Here is a 26667-nt window from a genome sequence, read left to right on the forward strand (position 1 = left end):
TTAGTCTGTTAAATAGGCAGTGATGCAATCAGTTCAGATTCAACACATTTTGATTGTACCACATTTAGGATTCGATAAAGATTTTGCATACTAATGACTATTGCTTAATGAAGAAAAATCAGCAGTTTGGTCTGTAAAGCATTTTGAAATACAATCAGGACAAGATTTATAAGCTCAAGTGATAAAATAATTATAAATCCAAAACTTTGTAAAGTTTGTAAAATGTTAAATTCATAATAACCATGCAATCAAACTGACATTTCTTGATGTTGTTTACTGTTATCACACAATTTTCTTTTCATTTTTCCCACCAGATAATCTGCATGAGCAAAGATCCTAGTAAATAAAACTGCATTAAATATGGGGATGTATTAGCAACTGTTACTGGTATCAGAGTTTTTGGGTTGCCTGCTTTTTTTTGTATGCCTTTGGCATGGTTCTAGCACCGCTGTATGTTTGTAAAAGAGCAAATCATTTCAAAAAACCACAGGTAAGGCTGTAGTATAGGTGTGATGTTGGTGGCTTTAAGCGGTTGTTTAATAGAAGAATGTGGAGAGTTTGGTGGTGGGTGATACAACCTCAGATTATATCACAATATTTCAATGAAATTTGCAACAATATTTCTGAAAATACAGAAAGCGTTTTATTTGTGAATGAAGTGGTGCCAGCAATAGCAGCATTATGGTGCAACAAGTCACACAGGTATTGTTTTCCAAGGAAATTTTAAGTAAGTCTAAAATAAGTGTTTAATACTTGCGCAATAACTAAAGTAACCTTGTAACTCTTCAGAAACCTGCACAACATTGTCACACAATAGAACTGAAGCTGCATGGTTATACTTAGGGTGTGTTTTTGGTGAAACAGGTTTGCCTTTTCCATGTTCAGCAGGGGCGGTTTTCTTGCATATTTTGGAAAGCATTGTTATGTTGGAGGATGATGAAGTCGCTCCCTTTTAACAAATCATCACTGTAGGCGGACACATGGCTGTGGCTGTCAGATATATCTGGGCTTGTCTACTTGTTGTGCCATTAGATAATGTAAACACATGGCATTGCTATAGAAATACAATTATAAAACCCATTTTCTTTTCTTTTTATTTATCATGTAAAAATTTGTACTGAGATTACCCACATGGTAGAGGCACAGAGGCTTTGGTTTGCTTTGTTGACATATCATGAAGAATTGATGTTGTTTCGAGGTGACTGAATCTGTGATTCTTTGATTTTATGAAAGTTTAGTTCAGATGTAAAAATCAAATGTTTTTTTTAAACTGGTCATTTTTTTGCACCTGTTTTTATTTGCAGGTATTCCAGCAGGCATTGCATAGACAGCCCAACACAGCAGCACAGTACTTGCAGCAGATGTATGCAGCTCAGCAGCAGCATCTGATGCTGCAAACTGCAGCTCTCCAGCAGCAGCACAGCCTCAGCCTGGCTGCTGTACAGCAGGTCAGCAAGCAGGCATCACAAATAATTCATTCTCTCAGTTTAGAGATGATGATTGCAGTTATTGTTGACCTGCTGCAAGACATGTTTCAGAAATTGTGCATCACTCACCCTGTCCTTCTGCCTCTCTCTACCTTTGTGATAGGCCAGTATCGCGGCTGGCCGGCAAAGCTCTTCACAAAATGGCACTTCATCTCAGCAAACAGGATCTACTCAGGCTACGGTAAGTGCAGTTTGGAGTGCTGCCTTCCTAAAAGCCTCTTTAAGTTATCTTTGTCCAGTTGGATTATCATCGAGCCAAGTTGATTTTTAGCAGCAGGATGCTAGCAGCTTGGTTGCTCCTTCTGTTTTACCTTTAAAAAGATTCAAGTTTCTTTTTGATTTTGTACGTATTTAGCTGTAAGAAATATTAGCAGAATGAACACATTTTAACTATTGAATTTGATGCTGTCGAATTTAATAGTTGGGGATATGATGCTTTTGTCTCAGAACTCCCCACATCTATTCAGGACTTGTACGTATAACCTAATAATCCTGATTATCTCTCCCCATAGATCAACCTGACCACGTCTCCAGCGGCAGCTCAGCTGATCAGCCGAGCTCAGAATATTAGCTCAACCCCCACCACTATTTCCCAGCAGGCTGTTCTGCTGGGCAGCCCATCGAGCCCCACTCTTACACCCACCCAAGCACAGATGTACCTGCGTGCACAGATGGTAAGACTACAGAGAAAAGAAATGGCCACAGGCACATTTACATGATCCTCCACTTTATGCATAAACACTAGCACACTCGTATTGCTTGATTTAAATAGGCACAACTCTGTTCTTTGGAGGCCCTGTGTATGTGTTTATGCCATTCAGATTTCTTTATTGTCATGCAGTCAATACATCACAGATGCATTACTGAACAAAATTGCATGCACAGAGAGAAACTCGCAATAAAAACAGGGCTGAGTTAAAAAAAGAATAAATGAAGGTGTTATTGCACATGTATAGAACATTACATACATAAATAAAATATACAAAATACATATTGTGTTTGTAAGTAATTCCAATGTAAATGGCGTGTTTTGTTGTCATCTTGCAGTAGAGTAGGTGGTCAGGATAATGCGTTTGCCTACAGAGAGCTCTTTGCAAACATGGAAGTCGATGTCTTTAACGTGAATGCTCAGAAAACATTTTTTGGTTTGTGTGTGTGTGTGTGTGTGTGTGTGTGTGTGTGTGTGTTCTCTCTTTCTCTTGTTGAAGGAATAGAAAGTGGTTATTTTGGGTACAGCTGGTTTTGAGTGCTTGTCAGTTGGAGTTTCCAGATTGTACAACTGATGGCAAACTGAAACTGGCAATGAGGTGGTAGAACAACCTGGTTATTACGAGCAAAAACACAACGTTATCAGAGGTCTGTGATGATTGCGGCAGGAAGCAAACTGCATGTCAGTTTAGTCATGGACTTTATTTCGAGTACAGTTTCCTGGTGCTACATTTACTCATATCAGTGTCCCAAAATATTTTCTTTAGTTTCCTGTTTTGTCCTATCATACACCAGACGTTAAAAACTAACTGAATATACACATGCAGCACCCCATGATTAAATGATTAAATGATCTTCTGTCTTGTTAAGTTTTTGTAAATACTTTTGTAAATAGTGTGTTTTAACATTTATTGGGAGCCTGTGGCCCTTATTCAGTGTCATGTCCAAGGTACTGAGTCATGTTTTCTAAAGCAGAATGGATGCTCATGGCACAGCTTCACCTACTTCATAGGTGCATGTTTTGGCCTGTGGCTTTCATCAGGTCAAAATGGTTATGGCCATTATTCAACACCATGCCCTGGGTACTGAGCCAGTTTTCACAGGTAGTTAGATACTGATTTGGTGATATAAGTCTTTGTCATCATTAAAATTGCAGTTTCACTAGTTGGTGGGGGAATATGATCAGTAATGACACAGGAGAGTAATTTTAGTTTACAGTTTGCTTCTCCTATGTTAGTTCCCCCTTTTTTTTAATGTGTGCTATACTTTCCAGGCCCAGGTACAGGTGGCGAGGAGCCTGGGTCGTGCTGTTCCTCTGTCCCCACAGCTCATCTTTACCCCAGCTGCCACTGTGACGGCTGTGCAGTCAGACAGCTCTACGCAGGCCTCCTCACAGGTAATATTGCTGGAACGTATATTATCACTAATAATACAAGAGCAATCTTTTATCTCGTCTTAACATCTTTTCCAGCTCCCTCTCGTAAATATAACTTTATACATTTTACACATATGTAGCAAAGCAGTAATCCATAAAAATAAATATTAAACTTACGAGCTTTAAATGAATTTCCAGCATTTTACAAATAAAATTCTTATGAACATTGTCAAAAAATCCACAGCTTAAGCCATTTGTGAATCTTGTCTCTCTTTTTGTATTTTGTCTTAAGAATCAGGTACAGAATCTGGCCATCCGTGGCCAGCAGGGGGCGACAACATCCTCCTCTCAGACTCAGATGCCACAGGCTCTCAGTCTGAAGCAGGCCCCTGTGCCTATCCAGCCTGCGTCACTGATCAAAAACCCAAGTCAAGGTACCCAGGCCTCAGCAGGGGGGAAGACCAGCTCCTTAGACAGTCCCTCTGAAGGAGGGAAGAAGGGGGACAGTGCAGCAGTCACAGAAGTCCGAGCTATAAACATGAGCCGCAGTGTCACCGCTGTGAATGCTCAGCCTCTGCTTGCTCCAGGTAAGAGAAGTTTGCATATCCACAACATTAAATCCCATCCATTAAAGAAATGTCTCTCACACAAGTGAGAGAAAAAAATAATAATGATGGATATTAGTGATGCAAATAACAAACCCAAAACAAATGGTTGGTTAACAGGTTGTTTTGTTTGATCTTTAAAAGTACAGGAAGTAATACTTTTCTTGTTTTACTTACTGCTGTCACTCTTTTTAATCAAGAAAATTGTCTGCAGCTCAACCAATATTTATTGATACATGCAGCCTTAATGTGTTTAAAACCCAATGCTTTGTGCGCTTGCCAAATTGTTTGCAACACAAAGTCTTAAAAAACAGCAATAAACTCTGTGTAAGATATCAAGATGTGCTTACTAGGTCTTGTTGAATATGAGTGTTGGTATTAAATGGCAGCATTGTGGTTCAATTGATGGCACCATTTCCTCACAGCAAGAGTGTCCTGGGTTGAAACCTTGACAGGGCCCTACTGTGTGGAGTTTTGTCTGGGTCCACTTAATACAAGTTAAAACTTGTGGCTCCACAGTGTAGTTGTTAAAACACATTTAACATGTGGAAGTTCAAGGCCAGGAGAAGGAGGGTTATGTCAGGGAGGGCATCTGGCATTAAACTCTCTTCTAAAGGCAGTGGTGACACTGCCATACACTCTAGACAATCTAACCAACATGTGCAAGCAACACTGTAGCATAACAGATTACATTTTAATGTCCCTAATCATGTATTGTAGCGACTTGAAAGCAGTCTTATAAACCAATGTTTGTCAGGTCACTGCTTTGATTCTGACTAAATTATATCAGCAGCTCGACTGGATTGCCATGAAATTATGCAGAGCAGAAATTGGTGGTCACAAGAGCATGAATCCTAGTGTCTCCACTGAGTTTCCTCTTCTGTGTTTCTTCAATCAAATTGTCTTATAGCCAGTAAAATCTTTAATCTTAGTGTATTTTAAATGCTGTTTCTGAGCACATCTTAGATAAAACTTCTTGTGCTGCTCATGCTATGTGTTCTGAATGCACCAATGTTTTCCTCTGAAAACATGTGGTCCACAGAGCATGTAAGCTCTAAAACTGCAGCGAAGTTATGGTTTCATTTTTGTGGACAGAAAAAGGAAACTGACAAACTGTTTGCCGGCGGCTGCATGCTTCTGTTATGTATCAGATGTACATTTCAAACCTCAAGAAAGATTTTGGCTTTGTGACAGCTGTCTTATATACATATACAGAGCTGTGCTCTAGTGTTTATAGTGAGATTAGATGAAAAGACATTTCACACATGGACATTTGAAAGCTTTTTCTTGGCTGTTGCCGTGACTTGTCGGGGCCTGCTTCACAAATCCATTCACTCACTAAATGGGTGAAACCAGCTCTATTAGAGACAGCGTGTTGGTTTTGTGTCTGGAACAGTCTAGCTGCTTTGTGAATTAGAAGCTGTGAAAGGCACACTGCCATGCAAGAGTGTTTTTAAACCACTTATTGTGTAATTGAAAGTCAGCAGCTGTTTTTTTTTTTTTTTTTATGTTTTTTTTCCTCCCCTTTTTAGCGTGAATGGTTGTGAATGTTCTAGCAGCACAAGCTGATCACGTCAAATTAAGTCCCATTTGTTTGCATGATAAGTAACCTTTAGATGCATTTTAAAGAGGGTCCTCATAGGAAATCACATCTTACAAAATAATTTGTCTGTCTGTGCTTGTGCCGTATTTATGTCTGTATGACTGCATGGCTGTAACACTCTTTACATTTATGGTTGGTGTTGTGTGTGTGTGTGTGTGTGTGTGTGTCTGTGTGCGCACTTGGGCTTGTGTGTTTGTGAAGAGAGGGGGAGGTGGGGATTATCTGTGCACGTCGGTGCACAACTGTGTCTTGCTTTGTTTCAGTAATAGATTCGCATAAAATGAAAGGGAGGATGGAAGCTGAAAATCTGGCAGCATGCTGTCTGGGGGGAAAAAAATTACCATGGGTTGCCATAGCAGCAGCCCACGAGGGACAGGTGTGCACATGAGATGCTGGGGAGTTATTACTCTGTGGATCAGGAAGAGAAGAGGCAGCGTGGCTGGCTGATGGGATTCGGATTAGGATAAAAGCTTGGATTCAACTTGACTGTGGCTGGGTCAAGATGCACTTTGCTTTAGAGGGTAAAATTGGTAATAGAAGGGAGCAGCCATTATTTTTAGCTACAGGAAACCAGAGATTTTGCTCCATGTTGTTGGTGGGTAATTTCCCCCCCTGAGGATGGTTTTGGTTCATGAAAGATTGTAGAGGTAATTGCTACTTAGCATTTTATGTAATTGATCAGCAATTTTAGTGATTTTAGTCTTAATAAAATTATGACACTTAACTGTTGCATTTCAAAAGTAGCTCATTGCTATTACGCGCCAGGAAAATTTAGATATGAACTCAGCTAGTGGTTTTGCACAGTCCACATTCATGATATCAATTATTAATAGTTTCAGTTGGCAAATGAACCACCTATAACGTTGCAATGTTACTAACTTTGTTGCTAGTTACTACACAGACATTGACTGATATTAGACGTTTAGCCCAAATTCACCTAATAAAATGGGTGGTGAATTTATGCAGGAGGCTTGCAGACTTTAGAAGTGTTTAGAAGTGTAATATGGTAATTATGTTTTTTGCACAAGTAAAAGGAATAATTACATCAATAACCTTGCTTTAATTATTTTTTTATGTTTCAAAAAAGAATACAGTACATACAATATTGCATATTTGCAGCGATTTTTGTTTTAAACAGGACACTCCCGGCCAAACAAGGGGTGAAAAATATCCATCATAATTTCAGATTGATAAATGGATTCATAAGTAGTAGAGCAGGGTAATATGACCAAAAATATTTATCATGATATACATTTGAAAATTTGTGATAACGATATACTTGACACTAGACAAAATACTTTACAACTCCACAACTTTATTAGTGCAAAAAAAAAATCAATGTATTTTCACTTAAACAAGCAGCTGTTTTTTTTTTGTTTTTTTTATGTGCGTTAAAGTTATATAAAAATTTAACAGTGCAAATGCAAATTCCTTGCTGACAGTTTAACCAATAGGCATTTCCAGTGGAAACTGGCCGACATATCCTCAGCATAACCATGTATAATATCCACAAAACTTAAAAAGAGGTTATACACACACAATACGGTAACATTATGTTGAAGCGCAGTACGTATCACTCCGCGAGGCTCCTGACTACGATTGCCGTAATGCTCCCACAATCCATCAAGCGGTGCGGCTTCGTAGCTTAGCAAAGTCGTACTAAAACATTTGACAGATTTTCGAGCGCCGTGTACCACATAAAATCGTTTCGAGGTCAGTAAACACAACCAGAATTCATACATAAGGCTCACAGGATTATAAGGGGCACCGTCGATTTTCAGAAAAATCAAAGGATTGATTTTAAGTGTGCCGTATTTTCCAAAAAACACGGTAATAACGACGGCCCGCTAGCATGCTCTACCAAAAATAGAGCTTTGTTGTGTATCTGACAGACGAAAGCTAAACCAGTTCCACACCACTGAAGTTGCAGCATTTTTTACAAACCAATTCTGGTTCATCCGTTTCATTTAACGATCCGCTTTCGCCCTTCTCATTCGCCTTCGCCGCCATATGCGTATGAAAACAAAGGCACTGCGCATGCGCGTTTGACCCATATTCTATCGCGATATTTCATTTTCTTATCGTTGCCCAACATTATACCGGTATTACCATGAACGGTATGATATGGCTCAGCCCTAATAAGTAGGGTTAATAATTCATGTGAAGGATGCCTTACAGCCTCCCAAAGTGAAAAAGAAAGAGATAATAGATGCAGTTAAATGGTTGGTGTGCGCAGCGTGTGTTAGTATGTATTACCCAAACATAAACTTTAGGTTACACAAGCTTAGCAGCTTGCCCTGGTCCTCTATGGTCTTCATTCCGGCCATTCACCCATTTTGCTCTTGTGGAGGTAGTCCACCTGTCAGCTGTGTCTCACAGTCAGACAAACTCCAGGTTTTGAGTCCTCTTCCTGCTCTGGAAGGCCACTCCAACCAGAACCTGCAGCAGGCCGGAAAAGAGTTTCATGTGTGACAAAGACTAAAAGATGCAGTTGGAATAGATCCACTCACAAAAGTGTCAGCTCATTTGTGCCAATTATAGTCACAAAGTATATATTGTATTACTCTATAATTCATTTAACAAAACGGACGTGCACCTCCCATCAAAAGACTCCTATTCGTGTGCCCTTGTTATCGCCACAAATAGAATCTTAAGAAAAAACAAACACCTGACGTGTCTCATTTCTACCAAATCTGTGTTAAATCTAACTCTGCACAGAACAAATTGATTAATTGTGGTTACGCTGAGAGTTTGTCAGATTCACATTCATGGGAATTGAGGAGGAAGCAAATGTTAGGCCGTCTGGCTTGATGCAGCAAGTGTATGTCTGTCATCACCTTCTCTCAGCAACAAAGAGCCGGCACCACACTATAAAACCACAGCAGGGAAACCCCATCAGCACTAAAAAACTGGAAAGATGAAAACTCTTTTCTTTTTTTTAAGGGGTACTTATGTATAAAATGTTTACTGTACTGTAAGTTTTGAAGCCAGTTGAGAACCGGATTCATGGAGCTAATTTTCCTTGATAAACAATCTTCAATCCTTATTTGGAATTGTATTAAAATTAGGAAAGGTGACTCAAGGTCTACTGTTGCTGTGGTGTTGTTGGTCAATATTTTTCAAGATGGTAAGCCAAAGCAGGAGTCAGTGAAAATGTGGAAACTCTGGGGTTTTCCAGGGCCTGGTGCTGCAAAAGCTGGAAGGAATGTATACTGTCCTCAATTTCAGGACATTGCACGGCAATACACAGAGTAAGAACTCTACAAACATTCACAACGTTGGGGGTGGAGGGAGTGTGCTTCTGCATACTGTAGACTATATGATTTGTATGTATATATTGGTGTGGGGTGCCTGAGTAATTCCAGTCCTTAATCTTAAGACCTTGAGGGGGAATAACATTTAAACGAATTTCCAAATCTTCCTCTTCTTTCAAGACCTCTTTCTGTTACTCATTAGAGGCTTGAGAAAGATGTCAGGATTCATGCGAAGGGGCTGATTGTATCCGGTGTGTACTGATTCAGAAATCCCCCTCCTCCTCCCTTACAGAAGGCTGAGAGTCTCTTGATACTGCAAGTTTGACGCAGTTTAACCCCCGCAAGGGAGCTTTCTGCTGCCGTTTGTTCTTTGATCACATTACAATAGAATAATCATTAATAAAATAGGTAAATGTGCACACCATTTGTTAACTATTGAATATGACAACCAACAAGTTAAAGATAGACATACATGTAGCAGGCTCTGCTACTGTAATTGGTCCTTTCCTGACTGTTTTATATCTTAAGATGGTCAGTTTGTAATGACAGAATTATACTCAGTCTCCAATACCCAACGATCAGTTAAACTCAACAACAACAAGCACTAACTTTGAGTAGCCGCCTTCTTGCTACATTCAAGACTAAGAACAGCAGACTGTGGCTCCCTCATAACTTTGGATGAACATTGTAAAATGGCAAATGCAGCAACCAACTTGCTTTTCTTGACAACTTGTGGTGTTTGGAGGTAGTAGGTTGACTTCACAGCCAGAGCTGTCTTAAAATTATTACACTATTTTGCAAAATCAGTGGATGTTACACCACAGTGGGTCATACAAACTCGTGTTTCTGCTGTGGGAAGATGTCCGATGTTAAAATCAATTCAAAACAATCTCATTTTCTGGTCCATTTACTTGGTATTTACACATAGTCTGATTTTATGTAGCACGTCTATCATCATCGTCATTCTACCACTTTGTAGAAAATCCAGTTTGAAGAAATATTTGAGTTCAGAACAAATGTTCATGTTATCCAGGAGATTAAGAATCACCACAGTCAGTAGGTTTATTTTTATTTTAGTGCAACCATAAGGCTGCACTAAAACAGGGTTTGTGTCTTTAAAAAAAATGGATTTCTATGGAATTTGATGCTCGCAATCATCATGTAGAGCAGGGGTGTCAGACTCATTTTAGCTCATGTGCTGAATACAGCCCAATTTGACCTCACACAGGCCTGACCAGCAAAACCACAGCGTAATAACCCATCAAAAAAAAAAACGAAACTCTCAAACCATTCCCATTCAGCTTTGTCTCAATTGTTTCACATTTGGTGTGTGTTTTTAAAAAGCTACTGTTTTAACTTAAAGGAACGCGTCAGTGTGGCTCCTTGGCTTAACCATCTTTGGGGTGGTTTTGGCCGGCAGTGTGTAATGTCTTTGTCAGCAGGAAGGCTGTAAAAACTGGACATGATTCAGAGCTCTGGCTTGAATGGCAATTAATGATTAGGACTAACACTCTCATGATCTATTCTTGTGCTCCGCTTATCTGTAGTTTTCACACTTTATGAACCCTTACAGGAGGCCTGATCAGATATTTTTGGGAGACTTGTTGTAGAGTTGTTGTAGACTGTTAACTTTGCTTTTCTACACTTATTTATTTTGGCTGTCTCAAACAAGAAGACAGTTGAGTAAAATTTATTTAGTAAATTAAAATTGCTAAAATGGGAATGAGTGGACTTTTGTTTGCCGTGTCCATGACCAACACAAAACTTTAAGTTTTTATTCTCTTCTACCACGCAGACTCTTTACATTAAAAATATGCTTTAAATGAAAGGCTTTGGGGCTGTGATGCTTGAGTTGACAAAAAAAGCATGTCTCCACTCATTTCTTTTTCCCACCCATGGGCATAGTTGTTGAGTTGATGGATATAATTTTCCACGGTCTGTTTTTAAAGTTTGTTTTTTTAAATCCCTTTAATGGTTAGCATCTAGCTGGCTTTATCCACCCATCCACATCTTATATTTATCCTTCTCTTAACATAATAAATATTAACTGAAGGTTTTCACCGACGCCACAGCTAACCAAATTTTCTGTCAGTGGGTTCCACTGTGTCTCACCATGTGAAAATGAAAACTCTTCTCAGCGGTCCTCGTACCATTAAAGGGACTAATGACATGCAAACTCTGCTGGATAGAAATGTCTATATTTTCCACGGCAGGGTACAGAGTGTGGTTACTGCCTCACAGGGAAACTTTGAAACCAGATGGAGCCTGTCCCACACGAAACAATGCGAAAAGAACAGGGGGGCGGAGGGAGGGGCCGAGGGGGATCTAAGACAAACACTGATGCACTTGGCAGTTTTCCACTCTGGGATTTACTGTGATGTTTATTAACATAACCAGATGCACCTCTAGGTTCACATGGCTTATATAGCAGGACCTGCTGTTTAGTAGTTTTCAGGGATAACTCTTCATTTTGGGGGATTTTTAGTAATCAGATTTTTTTTTCTTTGTTGATAAAATTCTTAGAAATCAAGGAGGTGTGTGAGATACTGGAACCCGCTGACTCATCCTTAACTCTATACAGGGTGTCATAGATAGTTGGCTCTGCATGTTTCTTCCTGAGGCATTTCTAATATTAGACTAGCCTCAGGCTACTTCCAAAGAACACTCTCCCACTCGCACATGCTCCCACAATACAAGATTGATGTGCTGTGTCTTGGGCTTGGGGGCAAGTTATGAGCTCAGGATGTCCTTTTACCCACAGCAGCACTGACAGGTGGTGACAAGCCATTTTAAAACTATTTGTGAGTAATGGTCTGGCCAACACTGCAACAGTGGGCCTCTCTATGCACCTTTCAACAAGCTCTTAATATTATATCCTGTCAACAAGGGACTTACAGGTGAAGGCGCTGCAAAACAAGCTCTTTTGTGCAGACGTCTACATTTTTCAGTGTTGATGAGCCTGAGGCGCAGTTCTCCGGATATCAAGAGTTTGGACAGTTGTCAGCATGCATGAAATAAAGAATGCTCATTGTATGACAATAACTTGCTTTGTAAGGATATTTATGAACAGTTCTTTTTCTTACCAAATAGTTTTAACAAATAATCCTAGCTGAAATAAAATCACTTTCAGAAATAAGTGTTTGTGTTCTCGTTCCAGCATACACCCAGATTCAGCCGCATTCTCTGGTTCAGCAACACAAGCAGCAGCAGCAGTTTGTGGTTCAGCAGAGCCAAGGTTCCCAAAGGACGACGGGCCAGCTGCTGCAGACGGCCTCCGTTCAGCCGTCACAGCATCCTGTCCCCGTGCTGCCCAAACCTGCTCCTCACCAGCCTTCTACACCGAGCCAGCAGGCTACCATCTTCCACTCCACTATCAGCCCACATGCCCTTCACTCCTCCCTCAACCATGCCAAAGCTCAGCCTGTCCAGCTCACTGCCATCAACCTACAAATCCAGCCAACGGTACGTACACAAACGCAGATTAATGCCACACACAAAAGAGCTTGAAGACAGGATTTTTCTAGGTTGTGAAAATTCTGCAAGTTTGACACAAATGGGCAGCCTACCCATAAATAAACAGTTATAGCAGGTCAAAAACTCCACAGATCATTTTTCAAGGAGGCTTCTTATGCTTTACCTTATTGTCTCTTGTTTATTTGCAATGACAGTGGTGGGCACTCATATTAAACGTGGTCATTACTTTAAATAATGACTGTGCGTAATCCCTGTGAGTCACAATCTCAGACTTAAAACTGCTCTAAATGCTCAGTTTTAGACATTTTTTCCCCATTCTTGGATCTTTATAATGGCAAGGTGAGCAAATGTGTCTAATATGGTGATCTTACTTAATTACCTGCTGTTTAAACTATGTCTGACTGCTAGCTCATCTGAAAAAGTTGATTTTAACCTGAGAGGATGTGGTAGCTGAACCTAGGGGCTACACCAAATCTCAGCAAAATGTAAATGAGGATTATTTTGAAGAGTGAAAATATGTCCTTGAAATGAATGTAACCCATCTGCTTTAATTAAAATCACAATTAGATGTGCAAAGCTATTTGCGTTCAAATTTTTGAGACTTTCTTTTCTAATATGAAAAATGTCAATTCAAGAAGTCAATTCTCCAAAGTGAACTTTTCACCTGTGTCCTACCTGTAGATATAAAACCACAGGAAAATATCTCTCTCAGAGTAATGCTATCCTTTTCAAAATTGCGTAATGAATGTGTTTAAAGTATTTTGAGTTCTGGTACACGTTCTGCAATTTGGTATTTTCACAGTGGCAACCAGCTAAACAAAAACTACTTTTACAGCAGTTCCACAGTCTTCATTTCTTCTCTAAGAGACACAAAGGGAAAAAAAACCCAAAAAACACAGGAATCTTCACAGTATTATATTTTCCCCCTCATGTAATGTTTTCCAAAGCTGATGGATTTCAATTTTTCAGTCCCTGATGTTTGTTGTTTTATCTCAGATGTCTTCTTCTCACACTTTTTTCTTTTTGTTTGTTTCTACTGCACTTTCCAGGCCTCCCGACTACTTCAGGACAGTAAAGATAAGCCGACCTCACTGGTAGTCAGAGAGACATGTCAGACCCCATCCACACAGCAACAGCAACAACCACAACAGCAGCAACAGCAACAGCAACCTGCAGCTTCTCCATCCCAGCCCTCCAAGCCTGTAGAGCAGTCCAAGGTTGACTTAGCCACACCAGCTGTTCAGCAGCAAGGTAGAGACTCAGTGGGATTTTCTAAGCTGAAAGTCTTATTAAGAACATAATTTATGTACTTGCCTCTGGGACGACATTACTAGTAGGAGTTAAACAACTGTTAGCTACAAATTTGCGCCTCGACAATTCAGCCATCTCACATCTGATGTCTTTAATCTGTTCACTTGCATAATGAAGGAAGATACATTTTTGTTCTTACATCAAAACATGTGTTATCAGCTCATTCACACTGCTCTTCTTATTGTTTTCCATATCTGTGGTCATGACTTCACCCTAACCACTCATCTTATGAATCAGAGGGGGTTTCTGCCAAAGGTGTTATGATAATGAATCCAGTTTTTCACTCTTTTCCAGCATACATCCATCACATAGACATTTGTTGATTTCATTATGGGTAAACTGATACATCAAAATGATAATAGAAACTTTAAAACGTTTATATTATATCCTTAATTCTGCTAAGTTCCACTGAGATTAAAAATCTTTTTCGAGAGGTACACTGTCAAGAAGGAAACGGATATTCTAATAATTGTAAGCACAAAAGGGCACACAGTGGTAACTGTTAAACGCTACAGATAATTTAACACACAATTCAGATTATAAGCAATTTTACAATCAAATAAAATCAAGATCAAAACTGGTAGAACAAGGTGCTCAATTGTAACCTCTTCTGATAATGTCCGCTCCTTCTGTAAGCTCCTGCCTTGTTTTGGCACATGCTGTCTGCTGTCGAGTTGTGTAATACTCACCTGGCCAATAGGGAGTTGACATCCAAATGTGTTTACATTTGTATAGTGTGCTAAAGTTTTTACACCACAAATATACCAGATCCCACTAACTATGGCCTTAGTCCTAAAGTATCAGCTAACCTGAAGTATAGCAGTTTAACAAAATGACAAATACAAGCTGGCTTTCTGTCTTTGTGTTAACCTCATAGTAGCCTACCAACTTTTGCCATATGACTGCTAAGATGGGCTCCAGCCCCACCATGACCCTGAGTTGATAAATGGTTAAAATGTTTCCCTGACACTTGGGGTTTGCTTTAGTCTTAACCTTTAAAATTGTTATTTTAATTGCATGTTTTTCTAGTTATCATTTTGATTTTATTGGGGTTGCATCCATTCACTGGCACACTGGCACTTTTCACTTTCGGCAGGAACTCTGGGATTTACATCTCATTTAGTTTCTTTCACTTATGGGAAGTTTACCGGTCCTTTTTTCTACCTGTCTTTTTCTTTGTGGTAGTTTTCAAGTCTTGCACCTTCTCTTTGATGACGGGCAATTTGACACTATCGTCATGCGTTTCCTACACACTAATCTTTATTGTCTCGTTCATAGTCATTTAGTAAAACACATACTTTCAAAAAGTGTACGTCTCTGACAAAGGAGACTGAAGTATTGCCTTAGAATGTGTGGGGTGGAGATGCACAGTTCCACATAAGCTCCTTGTCCATTAGTACCAACCTTAGGTGATAATACCAGGTACTGTTTTTGTACTTACTCTGCTGGGGTTCCAAACGATTCGAGGGGATGTCAGCACACTGCACGCAACCTATTGGTTTGTCAGTGGCGTCACGCAATCAGTTATGAGGGCGTCTCCTTCACGAAAATCAAAACCACCACTTTGTTGTGGCGTTCGTGTCACATACTAATTAAGTCACAGGACGCTTGGCTGCGTTGCTATAATAACCCCAAGCACATTAGGTGGTACTCGATTGTAATAGAAAATGAGTTGAGTTGTACCCCGCATCGAGCTGATCTGAGTAGGTACTAATCGAAAAGGGGCGATAAAGGATATTTAGGCACCCATTTGGGGAATGCTTTGAGACCATGTTTTGCTTCTATGGAGTAATTCATTAAATTAAGTGCGGACCAAACTGTCTAAATAGTGTGGAGATGATTCCAATATGTGTTCTGGGGAATTTCTTTGTGTGTGGGGGTAGAGTGTATATTGGGGGACTTGGATGGCCCGTGTAACTCTAAAATCCTCTTTGCGGCCCTGCTGAAAAGCATGCCTTTTGTGGCAGGGTTATTTGAGGATTGCTTGCATTTTCAGTGAGAGACTGGTTGAAGTCTGTGCCAAAAAGAAGATATTTCCTGTAGTAGGTTGAAGCTGGAGGCTCTGTGCTGGTTTGTGTTGTTGTGCAGCAGCAGCAGGCGGAGTGAGAAGGATCAGAGCTACTAACGTGGGAGGAAACGGGGAGGCGGGGAGATATTTACTTGAAGCGGCGCTGCAGCTTAAAGTCGCGCACAACAGCGGCAGGCTGGCGTGTCGGAGCAAAAACAAACAGCAAACCGCACGTGCTTTCTGACTGAGCAGAGCGGAAGTTGCGCGGTAAGAAAACGCTTTCTCATTCAATCCAGCCGGATTTTAGGGTGACAAAGCGCAGAGGAGCGGTGTTTACTTTCGCTTTGGAGGGGGTTTTCACAAAAAGCCGAAGCGTCTTTGTGGCGGTGCAAGCGACAGATGTGGGGTGGTTGCGTTGATGTTGACTGGTACACTGTTACAGGAGGTCAGTGCGGGATCGTTTAGGTCTGCCGGCAGATGAGCAGGTGGATATAACTGCGCTAATTTGCCTGAAAGTGACCGTAATTTGACATTTGAGATTGCGAAATGTAATCGCATTAGTCCTCGGTGCTGTTATATGAAGACAGACATTTACGATGTTGCAAATAATACTACTAACAACTACTAACAACTACTACTACTAATTACTAATACTAATGATGATAATAATAATAATAATAATAATAATAATAGGCTTCGTGTTCTCAAAAGTTTAGCCTTTAAATTTATGGCTGCAACTAATTACCTTATTCATAAATTTATTTATCTATAAAACATAACAAACAAAACAAAGTTTATGTTTGCTTGCTGCAAACCGCTGAGGTGTCAACTCTATTGTTATCACACACTCAGTGGCCACTTTATTAGGTACAGCTTGCTACCTTTTTGTCTTTACAGCTGCTCTAATTCTTCGTGCCATAGATTCAACATAATGCTTGACACATTCCTTAGAGTTTGATCAGTTAACGATGTCAGCATCACAGGTTTTGCAGATTTATCAGCTGCACCTCAATCAGATGAATCTTCCATTTAAACACATCCAAAAGGTGCTCTGTTGGACTGAGATCTGGTGACTGTGGAAGCTATTCGAGTACACTGAACTCATTGTCACGTTTAAGAAACCAGTTTGACTTGATTGGAGCTTTGTGTTATCCTGCTGGAAACGACCCCCAGAAGATGGGTATGCTGTTGTAATAAAGGGATTTGGATTTAGTCAGCAGCAATACTTTGGTAGGCTGTGATTATTAAAGGATGCTCAGTTGGTACTAAGGGGCTGAAATATTAATTTCAATTCATTTATATAGCACCAAATCACAAGAATGGTCCCTAGCAGTGGGGAGGCTGAACAAGACAGGATGGATCCATGCTTTCATGTTGTTTTTGCAAAGTTCTGGCTCTACTATTTGAATGTTACAGCAGAAATCCAGACTCCTCAGACCAGGAAACCTTTTTCCACTCTTCTGTTGTCCAGTTTTGGTAAACACATTAAGTTTGTTGCTTCAGTTTCCTGTTCCTAGTTGACAGAAGTGGCACCTGGTGTAGTCTTTTGCTGCTGTAGTCCATCTGTTTCAAGTAGAGCTTGACCACTGTTGGACTTTGGATACCGATGCCTATGTTTGACGATTTAAAAATCCCATATTCCAATATGTTTTTTTATTTTCTATCTTTCAGACACACAGACAGCTTTTCCTAACATTTATTATTTATAGTTATTTCTTTTTTCATTCATGCCCTGCTTTGATCAGCTGATTGTTTGTAATGTTTTGAACTTGTTGCCAACAGGGGAGGTTGCAGAGTGCCCTCTGGTGGTTAACATGGTTGGGGCTCTTCTCCTGTGTCTTATTTACTTTTCATTTATTGGCTGTTATAAACGCCAATAGTGGTAACAAAAGGCTTACGGCGGCTGATATTCCAACAAAATCGGTCAGGCTTGAGTTCTTAACTGATAAGAGTGGCACTTGGCAGGGTCTTCTGCTGCTGTCACTCATCTGCTTCAAGGCATACTTTGTTTGTAATGACTGGTTATTTTGGTAAATCTTCTCTGACCGCTGACATCAACAAGGGATTTCTGCCCAGAGAACTGCTGCTCACGCGATGCGTTCTCATTTTTGGAGACCCTTCGTATAGCCTAAAGCTGGTCGTGTGGGAAAATCCAGTAGATCAGACATGTTTAAAGTCACTTTAATTACCTTCGTTCTCCGTTCTGATGCATCAATGTTATTGGAAGATTGCATTAAACAGTTAAATTGATGTTCATTAATGGAATTCGCCAAAGTGGATGGCGAGTGTAATAAATTGTAATTATTATAATTTAAGAAACTGAGATGGGTTACTGTTGAACATTTTCACTTAAATGTGATGCAGATTTGATGACATGATTACTTTTATTAAATATGCTTGATAAAATTTCCCCAAAATTAAAATGGGAATGAAATGCTTGGTTTTACAGCTGAAGTTTTTTGTTTCATGTGTTTTTAAACATGAAATTATAGCAAATCCCATAATATGTCCAGCATAGTGTCTGCAAATGTGTTGTTTGTAATGATCTCAGCATTGTCTGCAGCACATGCACACGTAGCATCACAATAAAATGATTCATTTTAAGTACATTGTTAACAAAATTATTAAACAAATACTCTATGGTTTCCTTTTCAATTTTACTCTAACACACTGTATTTATATTTATGTGCATAAATATGTATACAATCCAATATATTTATATTTCCAATGTAGTATATTGGATAATTACATTAAATTTTATATAATTATGATTATATGAAAATCTGACATTTCTATTGAAGAACAAACAAAAGGAAAAGGACTCCAGCTCTACTTGTCTTGCTTAACCAACAATGTACAACCAAAAAATATTCAGCTTATCGTAGAAGCATTAACCATTCAAATCTGAAAATGTAATCTGTCTTTTCTGCTTTTCTAAATGAGTGAAACGATCATCAGCTACTTCTTTTTAAGCTTTAATTTCATTCAAACTGAAACATTTCTCAATGGATACATGCTCCTTTGTATTAAATAGACCCATTTTGTTTTTGTTTTTTCTCTCCATCAGGTGGGGGTACAGCGAAGAGGCCGAGTGCAGCAGTGGGGACCCCACCTCCAGCCATGACCTCAGGAAATGAGAGCGAGGCGCCCACCGTGACGGGCAGCACGCCACAAAACGGAGAGAACAAACCACCTCAGGCCATCGTCAAGCCCCAGGTCCTCACACATGTCATCGAAGGCTTTGTCATCCAGGAAGGAGCTGAGCCGTTTCCCGTGTGTGTAAGTGCTCAATCTCAGCAATACTGGCAGACAAACATGATAAACAACCCAAAGCCAGCACCGTCTCCAGTGTACACGCCTGCAGGGAACTGTCAGCAGGCAAACACATACCCTCTGTTACTGCTAGCAGTGACATCGTACAGCTTCTGTTTGATTCACTTGTTAATTACAGGGAGATGAGACCCTGTGAATGGGAAAGAATACAGATGGAAGAAGGTAATGAGCAGCGCTCTGTAGTCAGTTCATTTAATCAAGGGCATTAAAATCCTTCCTTAATCTGTGTAGTCATCTCCCTTGAAATTGGTTCATTATTATCTCATATTGTTTGTACAGCTTAACATGTGCTTATATATTAATGTTTGTATCTTCTCAATTGTATTAGTCATTAGGGGGGGAAAAAGTGTAGTTTTAATTTCTAGGCTTTGGCCTCTCTGCCTCCTACTGGACATTTTGTGAAAATGCTCTATATACATGCACACACATGGCTAAACAAGCAGATTACATTTCCAATTTTTAATCAACAGACACGAAAATAAATAAAATGCAGTATTTATGAAGATGCGTACACACGTGATGACACACAGAGCTGAGGATTATTTTTCCTTTTATAGTAATACATTTTTTATTCATTTTATGACTCAAATGAATCTGATTACATTTTCCACCTCAGTGTTCTGTCAATTTAAAAAAAAAAAAAGAAAGAAAGGGGGGAAAAAAAGAAGAAGAATAAATTAAACACTGAGTATATATTTCTTATGATGCCAACACTGTCCTGTAAAAGAACTTGATTGTTAACAGTTAACTGTTACTTTATATACGCTGGTATTCAAGTTGCTTTATGTGCCGTATGGACAGGAGAATTAACTGTATGCAAGCTTCATGTGTGCGACATGCAATGCTTGAAAATCAGACTACATTGAAGTGAACATGTCAAGTCTACATTATCAGTTTAAATGGTCACTGTGTGTGGTGGTTTAACAATGATGGTGTTTATCTGTTATTTTTGTGATCGCTATATATTCAAACATTAACATCCGGAAGACGAAAACATTCAGTTGGTGACCACTGTTTCCTTTTAAGTCTAAAAGGTTTAACTTGTAATGGCCAGCAGTCAGCTGACTTTTTATTTAAAATGTCATCTCATCAATACTACGGTAATGAGGCGCAGTGGGGCTGTGCAGTGAAACAGCTGCCCTGATTTCCAGGTTATTATTTGGAGTAGCAGCAGTCTTTGCGTTAATGTTGCTGCGGCGACAGAATGCAGCTGTTGTGATAAAGCAGTCCAGATGTAAACCCTTAAACCACACCCATTGTTTCTTGTTACTGTTGTGTGCAGCGTTTCATTTTTAGTCCATTTATAAATATTTTATGCCCCACACCAGGTGGAGCGTCTGCCCATTCTCATCGATAGTCCAAAGAAGCTGGACCATCAGCTCTCATCTGACCCGGACAAAACTCCGGTCAGCAACGCAGCCAACACAGACTCCGAGCCCGAGGACATGAGCCAACCAGGTGAGACCAAACACATTACAGTGTAGATTGTGTATATTTCTTTGTGTAGCTTCACCAGGTTTTGGAGGTGTTAGTCTGTCGCTCCTGATTTTTCCTGCCAGGGTTTCACATAAGGTTAAAGGAATTCACTTTACAATGATCATCCTCTCATAGTATTGGAAGGTGTTACGAGCAGACACCGACCCAACAGACAGAAACTCTGACCCTGGTGTGTCCGTAGAGTTTATTTAACCACGTAAACTGCATTTTGCTCCTCTTCCCCAACAGTCAAACCCCACACTTCTAAATAATGTAGACCCTCTGGAAGTGTTTTTAACTCAGTTGCTGGAAGTTCATTATTAATTAGATGTTCTGTCAGTTCCTGTTTCCTGATACATGCTTCTTTTTTACCTTTGTCTAACATGTTGCAACAAGTTGTCCATTTATAAGTTAGAAAAAGACCTATGTAGAAAAGTGTTGAAAATATCGGAAACGGTGTGGAGTAGATATTTGGCAACACTAGCTAATGTTGACATTTGTGGTTTTGCTGCAAATGCCTGGGTTTTTTTTGCCTTCACTTTACTGTGGGTAGGAAGTGCCATCAGTAGCTTTACAAGGGTTGACCAACTGATGTAAACAAAGCAGACCAGACTCACTGCACTCGCAGAGAAATCTCTTGAAAGAGGTTCAAAACAATGTAGGTTTGTATGTATTTGACTTCTGCACCCTGAGCCTTAACCATCTCATGACTCTCCATCAGAAGTAGAAATAATGCTTTAACATTGGGCCCCGAATAGTTTAGATCAGCGGTCCCCAAACCTTTTTTGCGCCACGGACCGGTTTATGCCCGACAATATTTTCACGGACCGGCCTTTAAGGTGTCGCGGAAAAATACACCAAAATAAAACTAGTACCGGTACCGAAAAAAGAAGATTTATTCATAACACACGTGAAAAGACCCAGGAAGACCGAGTTAAAGAAAAAAAAACGATAACAAAATAATGCTGAAAACCGATAAAAACCCTGAAAATTATACATTTCACACCTGAGCCTCAACTCTCGCGGCCCGGTACCAAACGACTCACGGACCGGTACCGGTCCGAGGCCCGGGGGTTGGGGACCGCTGGTTTAGATGAGCTACCTACAGTTTTAATTTTCTGCACGCCTAGTATTATGTCTCTTTTTTTTTTGTTCAGAAGAAAGTCTAATACTTGACATGTGTTGTGTTTATGCTGCTTCCTCTCCCCCAGAAAAAGATGAGCCCAAGCTGACGTGTGAATACTGTGGCTGGGTTGATTTTGCTTACACATTCAAAGGCTCTAAAAGGTTCTGCTCGGTGGTTTGTGCAAAGAGGTAAGTAACCTTGGCTTCTTTTTTTTTCATGTGAGAAAATAGCAATTTTTCCATTATGTTCACAAAAAAGGAATTTAAAAATATACATATATATATATTTATTTGTATGAACAGATACAACGTAGGCTGTACGAAGCGAATTGGACTTTTCCGTCCAGAGAGGAACAAACCAGCAAATCGCTGGCGTCGACGGTCTCAGGGCCGCCCCAGTATTGAGGCAAAAAAGCAGGTAAAAACATGCTTCTTAACTGTCATAAAACTTCCTCATCAACACTTTACCTCTCATCAGATACTGCTTCTGCTGCACATTTTAAACCCTGCACTTTTCATGCCTCTTGCTTTTTAATGAAGTTGAACATAATTTGTGTGAGCCCGATTATCTCCCTCTGTCTTTAAAGGGTCATTAAGTACCCGATGATCTTCATCAGCCTTTATTGGTGACCGGCAGAAATGGGAGAGCATTAGTAGAGATTTTCTGCCTTCTGTACAAGTTATATAGATGTAGATAACAACTGGATTCACAGTTTTCTCCCCACACGTCAAAGCCTTCTTTTGGGACGTAACACATTATCCTTTAACTGATCTTAAAGAGAAGCAGTTTAGGTAATTACAGCAGAAATTCAGTGGAAAATATAAAGCAAGCATTTTACACCACAATAGTAAAATGTGGTGTAAAATTTTCTTTTTGAATCAAGAGCTTTTTAATATTTTATAGCCAGCTTATGTAATGTTATAAGGATTCAGCTTTAAACCTCCAGTGGGGGGTGCTTTTGTGTCATGTATACACCAATATGCTTAGGGCTTTGCAATTCAAAGACAAAGTGATCTTTGAGGCAATGGTATTGATCCATTAATCCCCATCATATCCCTGCAGGTGTATTATCGGCATTTAAACCTATTGTACCCTACAAATCTTACTTATTACCCCGTTAATCTTTGCGTTGACTTTTATATTGACCTGGGAGTGTTTTACTTACGCGCTATCCTTTTCTTAAATGTAACAATTGATGTCACTCCTGTTTGTATTGCTTTGCAGAAGCTGGCCTTGTCACCACAGCAAACTCAGGGCGGTTCTGTATCCTCACCACATCCCTCCCAGCCCAGTCAGGAGGAATCCAGCCCGTGTTCAGACATGTCGAGCTACGAGGAGCCACCGTCTCCCCTGTCAGCAGCCAGCTCTGGACCTTTGGCTCCTGCCCCGGCTCCAGCCCAGGTCCCTGTCCGCCGTCAGCCGAGCAGGGCCTCGGACCAGGAAGCCTGCGTTGGGAGAGATGGAGCACCGCTCTGTCAGCGCTTCGTACCCAACGACCCCACCAAATGGAATGTAGAGGAGGTTTATGAGTTCATTCGTTCACTACCAGGTGAGTAGGCTTTGCTAAGAAGGCACAATCATAATGCTTTATACTCCGATGTGTTCCGTGTATGAAACCTGTTTACCTGTTATTAACTGTAGCTTGTGCCTCTGCTGTTTTCACAGGTTGCCAGGAGATAGCAGACGAGTTTCGCTCTCAGGAAATCGATGGACAGGCCTTGCTCCTGTTAAAGGAGGACCACCTGATGAGCACTATGAACATTAAGCTGGGACCTGCACTCAAGATCTTTGCACGCATCAACATGCTCAAAGACTCTTAGCAGGAAACCGTGTGTGTGTATGGGTGTGTCTGTTTGTGTGTATTTGTATATTATAGCACTGATGGCACAGAGTACTGACTGCACTGTGAGCAGGCCTGCTCCATTACTGGACTGGTTCCTGTCATCCAGAATCTCACTCAAGCTTGACTCGACCTCCCAAACCAGATCATACTCACCGGCATCAGCTCAGTCGCCTTGTGACCATTTATGCTTCTGCTTGGTAACGTTAGAGTGACGTGTCAGACACTTCAGTCTGTGTTTACATGCAGTCACAGGAGAAGCTTTTCAGTTGCTAAACCTTAAAGGAGCCTGTACAAAAGCTGTGCCAAAATCTTTTATTTTTCCAGATGAAAAGAAATTATACTTTAAAAGTATACATGGTTGAAACAGCAGACGCATAAGTTTCCACCTGGCAGTGCACCTGGTGAGTTCTTTCTGGGTTAAAAACAAAAAAACTAAATGAGTTGATGTGAGTATAACTGTTAGTAGAAAAGACACCAGATGTCAAAACTGGAGACAAGTTAATAGCAAGCAGCAGCCTCTGGGGCTGAAAAAGCCAACGCACAAGTGCCAAAAACTGCAGTTTTTCTACAGTCGCTGGCTCTAAAGCCATTAATCCCCCTTACCCAGTTTATGCTTCCCGTTGTCGCCCTCGCTAACAGTGGTACTGGCCAACAGTGACATCACAATTGCTGGCAAGCACGACACATCAGTGTCATGTAGGCTGGTGTGTACTATCATGCCACCATTTCAGTGACACAGTCGTACAGAAGCTCGGAGATTCTAGAGGGATTTTTAAAGCAAGGCAGATGCAGCAACAGCTTAAAAACATGACTTTGCTGTAGCTTTGCATCCTTTTTCTTCTTCTCCTATACCAATGCTCCTGTGAAGGATTCTTCTTAATAGGAGATGAATCTGATGTGCGTCAAGCACCAGTATAAATGGGTACAGGGCTGTAATGACGTCACGGTTGGTGTAACAAGCAATTTGAGTAACATAAGCTAGACTTAAGACCCCAATGTTAAAATGCTTCAACTTTACTGTATCAATAAACATGTCTGCAGCCCTGTACAAAAAATGGTTTGGTCTTTCTGGATAGATTACACCTTCAAACAGCCTAATTGTATCTGATAGCTCTTGGCAAAGCTTCCATTCAGCTAAATAGAGTCGCTATATTTAACTTCTCAACTGTGTTTGGTGCCTTTGGGAGCTTTTTTTTTAATGCCGTTATCTGACATTTTATATGGTATTTAAGCACTGCTGAACTTATTATCTGTGCAGGTATCTGTACTATAGATGCAGCTTACAAACCAAGCTTGCCAGCATTAACTGATAGCACTCTTTGCTATTGAACAAATAGATTCACCACAGCTCCAACACAACATGGACATATAGCTCAAAGTTTAAAGTGCCAGTCCATAAGTTGATAAGTGATGTTGCACTACATCCATCAATTACATAATCTGCTTCTCTGCCATAAACAGACGACGGGGGAAAACACCTCTATAACGTCAGCTTTTCAAGCTGGGGAATGATAATCTTCTATTACATGTGTAATCTGTTAAGCTGTGATCACAGTGCAGGAGAATTAAGATAACAAGAGTGTCCTTTTAGTACCAGATGTAACAGCAATTATCAAATGTCATTAAGCAGATTCCAGATGAAGATACTGATCCTGTGATAACTGCAGAAAAATGAAGTGTTATGTTTTCCCCGGAGAAGGTTTTTTTTGTTTGTTTGTTTTTTAAAGTCTCTAAAAGCTTAACTGAGGGAAAATGTGGCTACGAGAAGAGACAGTGCCAAGGTGCATTACCTGTTCAGTTATGATTGGGCCAGGTCACACTGCAGCACAGTCAGTGCTGAATGGAGGCATTGGGACAAAACATGAGAGAAGTCTCGATTTATTATATTATTAGACAAGTTTTTGTACAGTTTGGTTAGCGTGTGAATGAGAGCGAGGTGGCTGTACGTGCGGCTGGGAACAGAAGATTGCATTCATTAATTTGCCCATTTTTATTCACTTGATGCTCCTTTGCCTTTTCTCACAATAGACTCTCACAGCTCTCGAATACAAAGCTTGAATGCGAAGAAACCATTTAAGCAGCCTCTTTTGTGACATCGATTTTTCCCTTCCATCTGCCAGTTTTCTCCTCTGAACTTACACTGCTTACAAATGATTTTTTTTTTTCCAGCTGCTCTTTTTTTTGTTGTTGTTGTTAAAGATTTACTAAAATATGATATTGATTTCTTGTATGAGATTTGTAAAAGTACACTAAATTATCAAAGAAAAAATGTGGGTACGCTGCTCTGTTTACGTAGCAGCTCTGTTTTTGGCACTTATTCTCTCTTTTGCTTTAATGTTGGGGAAACGCTTCACCTTAAAGTGAGAAATCTGGAGTGGCATTTGTGAAGCGGTGCCAAAAAAAAGTTTATATGTGCATCACAGCTCAAGTGAGGAAGAAGAGTGTGAATCTGTTAAGTTATCGTTTTGCTTTTTTTAACAAAAGTATAAAAGGTGTTTGATATTTTGAAATATGCAAATGTATAAAGTACCATTGGCTTGGGAATTTTGGGTTTGTTTGTTTTCTATGGGGAAAAAAAGGTTCATATTTGCTTGTTTTGTGGGCGAGTTTGGAAAGCTGACTTTTTTTTTTGATACTGCTTTGTTAAATGCTTGTATTTATCAAAACTGTTTGTTACACATTTTGCAGTCATAAATAATTTGCTATACAATTCTGTGTCGGGACATTTGTGTGTGTCTGTGGATTTTATTATTTATTTATTTTATTAATGGGACACCTCTAGTTGTTAATTTATATACAAAGCATTTAATTTCACGAATTCCATTTGAATTAATGCGCTTGTGTTTTTTGGAGCATGTTAGCAGAATTTTATGACCACTGTTTCTTTCTCTTGAAGTTCCAGACTCGTGAGGACCGAAACTTAAAATGCTGAAATATTGTCAGTTTTTTTTAAATTAAAGATGGAAAATGGTTTTGAAAATGGGCAGATTTGGCAATATATTTAGAGATTTCTTCAATTAAACACCAAAGATCTAAATATAACCGGGCACCAAAGCATTTTTTT

The 26667-nt window shown here is 39.9% G+C and overlaps 1 protein-coding gene across 2 annotated transcripts in view; it reads left to right on the plus strand.

The window, feature by feature from the left end:
* Positions 1-26313, plus strand: part of phc2b (polyhomeotic homolog 2b (Drosophila)) — a 42359-nt gene extending 16046 nt beyond the window's left edge. For both annotated transcript variants that reach the window (XM_040006251.1, XM_040006240.1), the window contains exons 3-15: positions 1305-1448; positions 1591-1668; positions 2000-2161; positions 3469-3591; positions 3863-4157; positions 12190-12494; positions 13556-13757; positions 18893-19104; positions 20487-20616; positions 21846-21948; positions 22063-22177; positions 22985-23309; positions 23426-26313. In XM_040006251.1, the coding sequence (XP_039862185.1) occupies positions 1305-1448; positions 1591-1668; positions 2000-2161; positions 3469-3591; positions 3863-4157; positions 12190-12494; positions 13556-13757; positions 18893-19104; positions 20487-20616; positions 21846-21948; positions 22063-22177; positions 22985-23309; positions 23426-23580 (2349 nt within the window). In that variant the 3' untranslated portion in view covers positions 23581-26313. The remainder of the gene's footprint in view (positions 1-1304; positions 1449-1590; positions 1669-1999; positions 2162-3468; positions 3592-3862; positions 4158-12189; positions 12495-13555; positions 13758-18892; positions 19105-20486; positions 20617-21845; positions 21949-22062; positions 22178-22984; positions 23310-23425) is intronic.
* Positions 26314-26667: the final 354 nt, after the last annotated feature.

Source organism: Simochromis diagramma, unplaced genomic scaffold (assembly GCF_900408965.1).
Source record: "Simochromis diagramma unplaced genomic scaffold, fSimDia1.1 OVJJ01000320.1, whole genome shotgun sequence".
Classification (NCBI taxonomy): Eukaryota; Metazoa; Chordata; class Actinopteri; order Cichliformes; family Cichlidae; genus Simochromis; species Simochromis diagramma.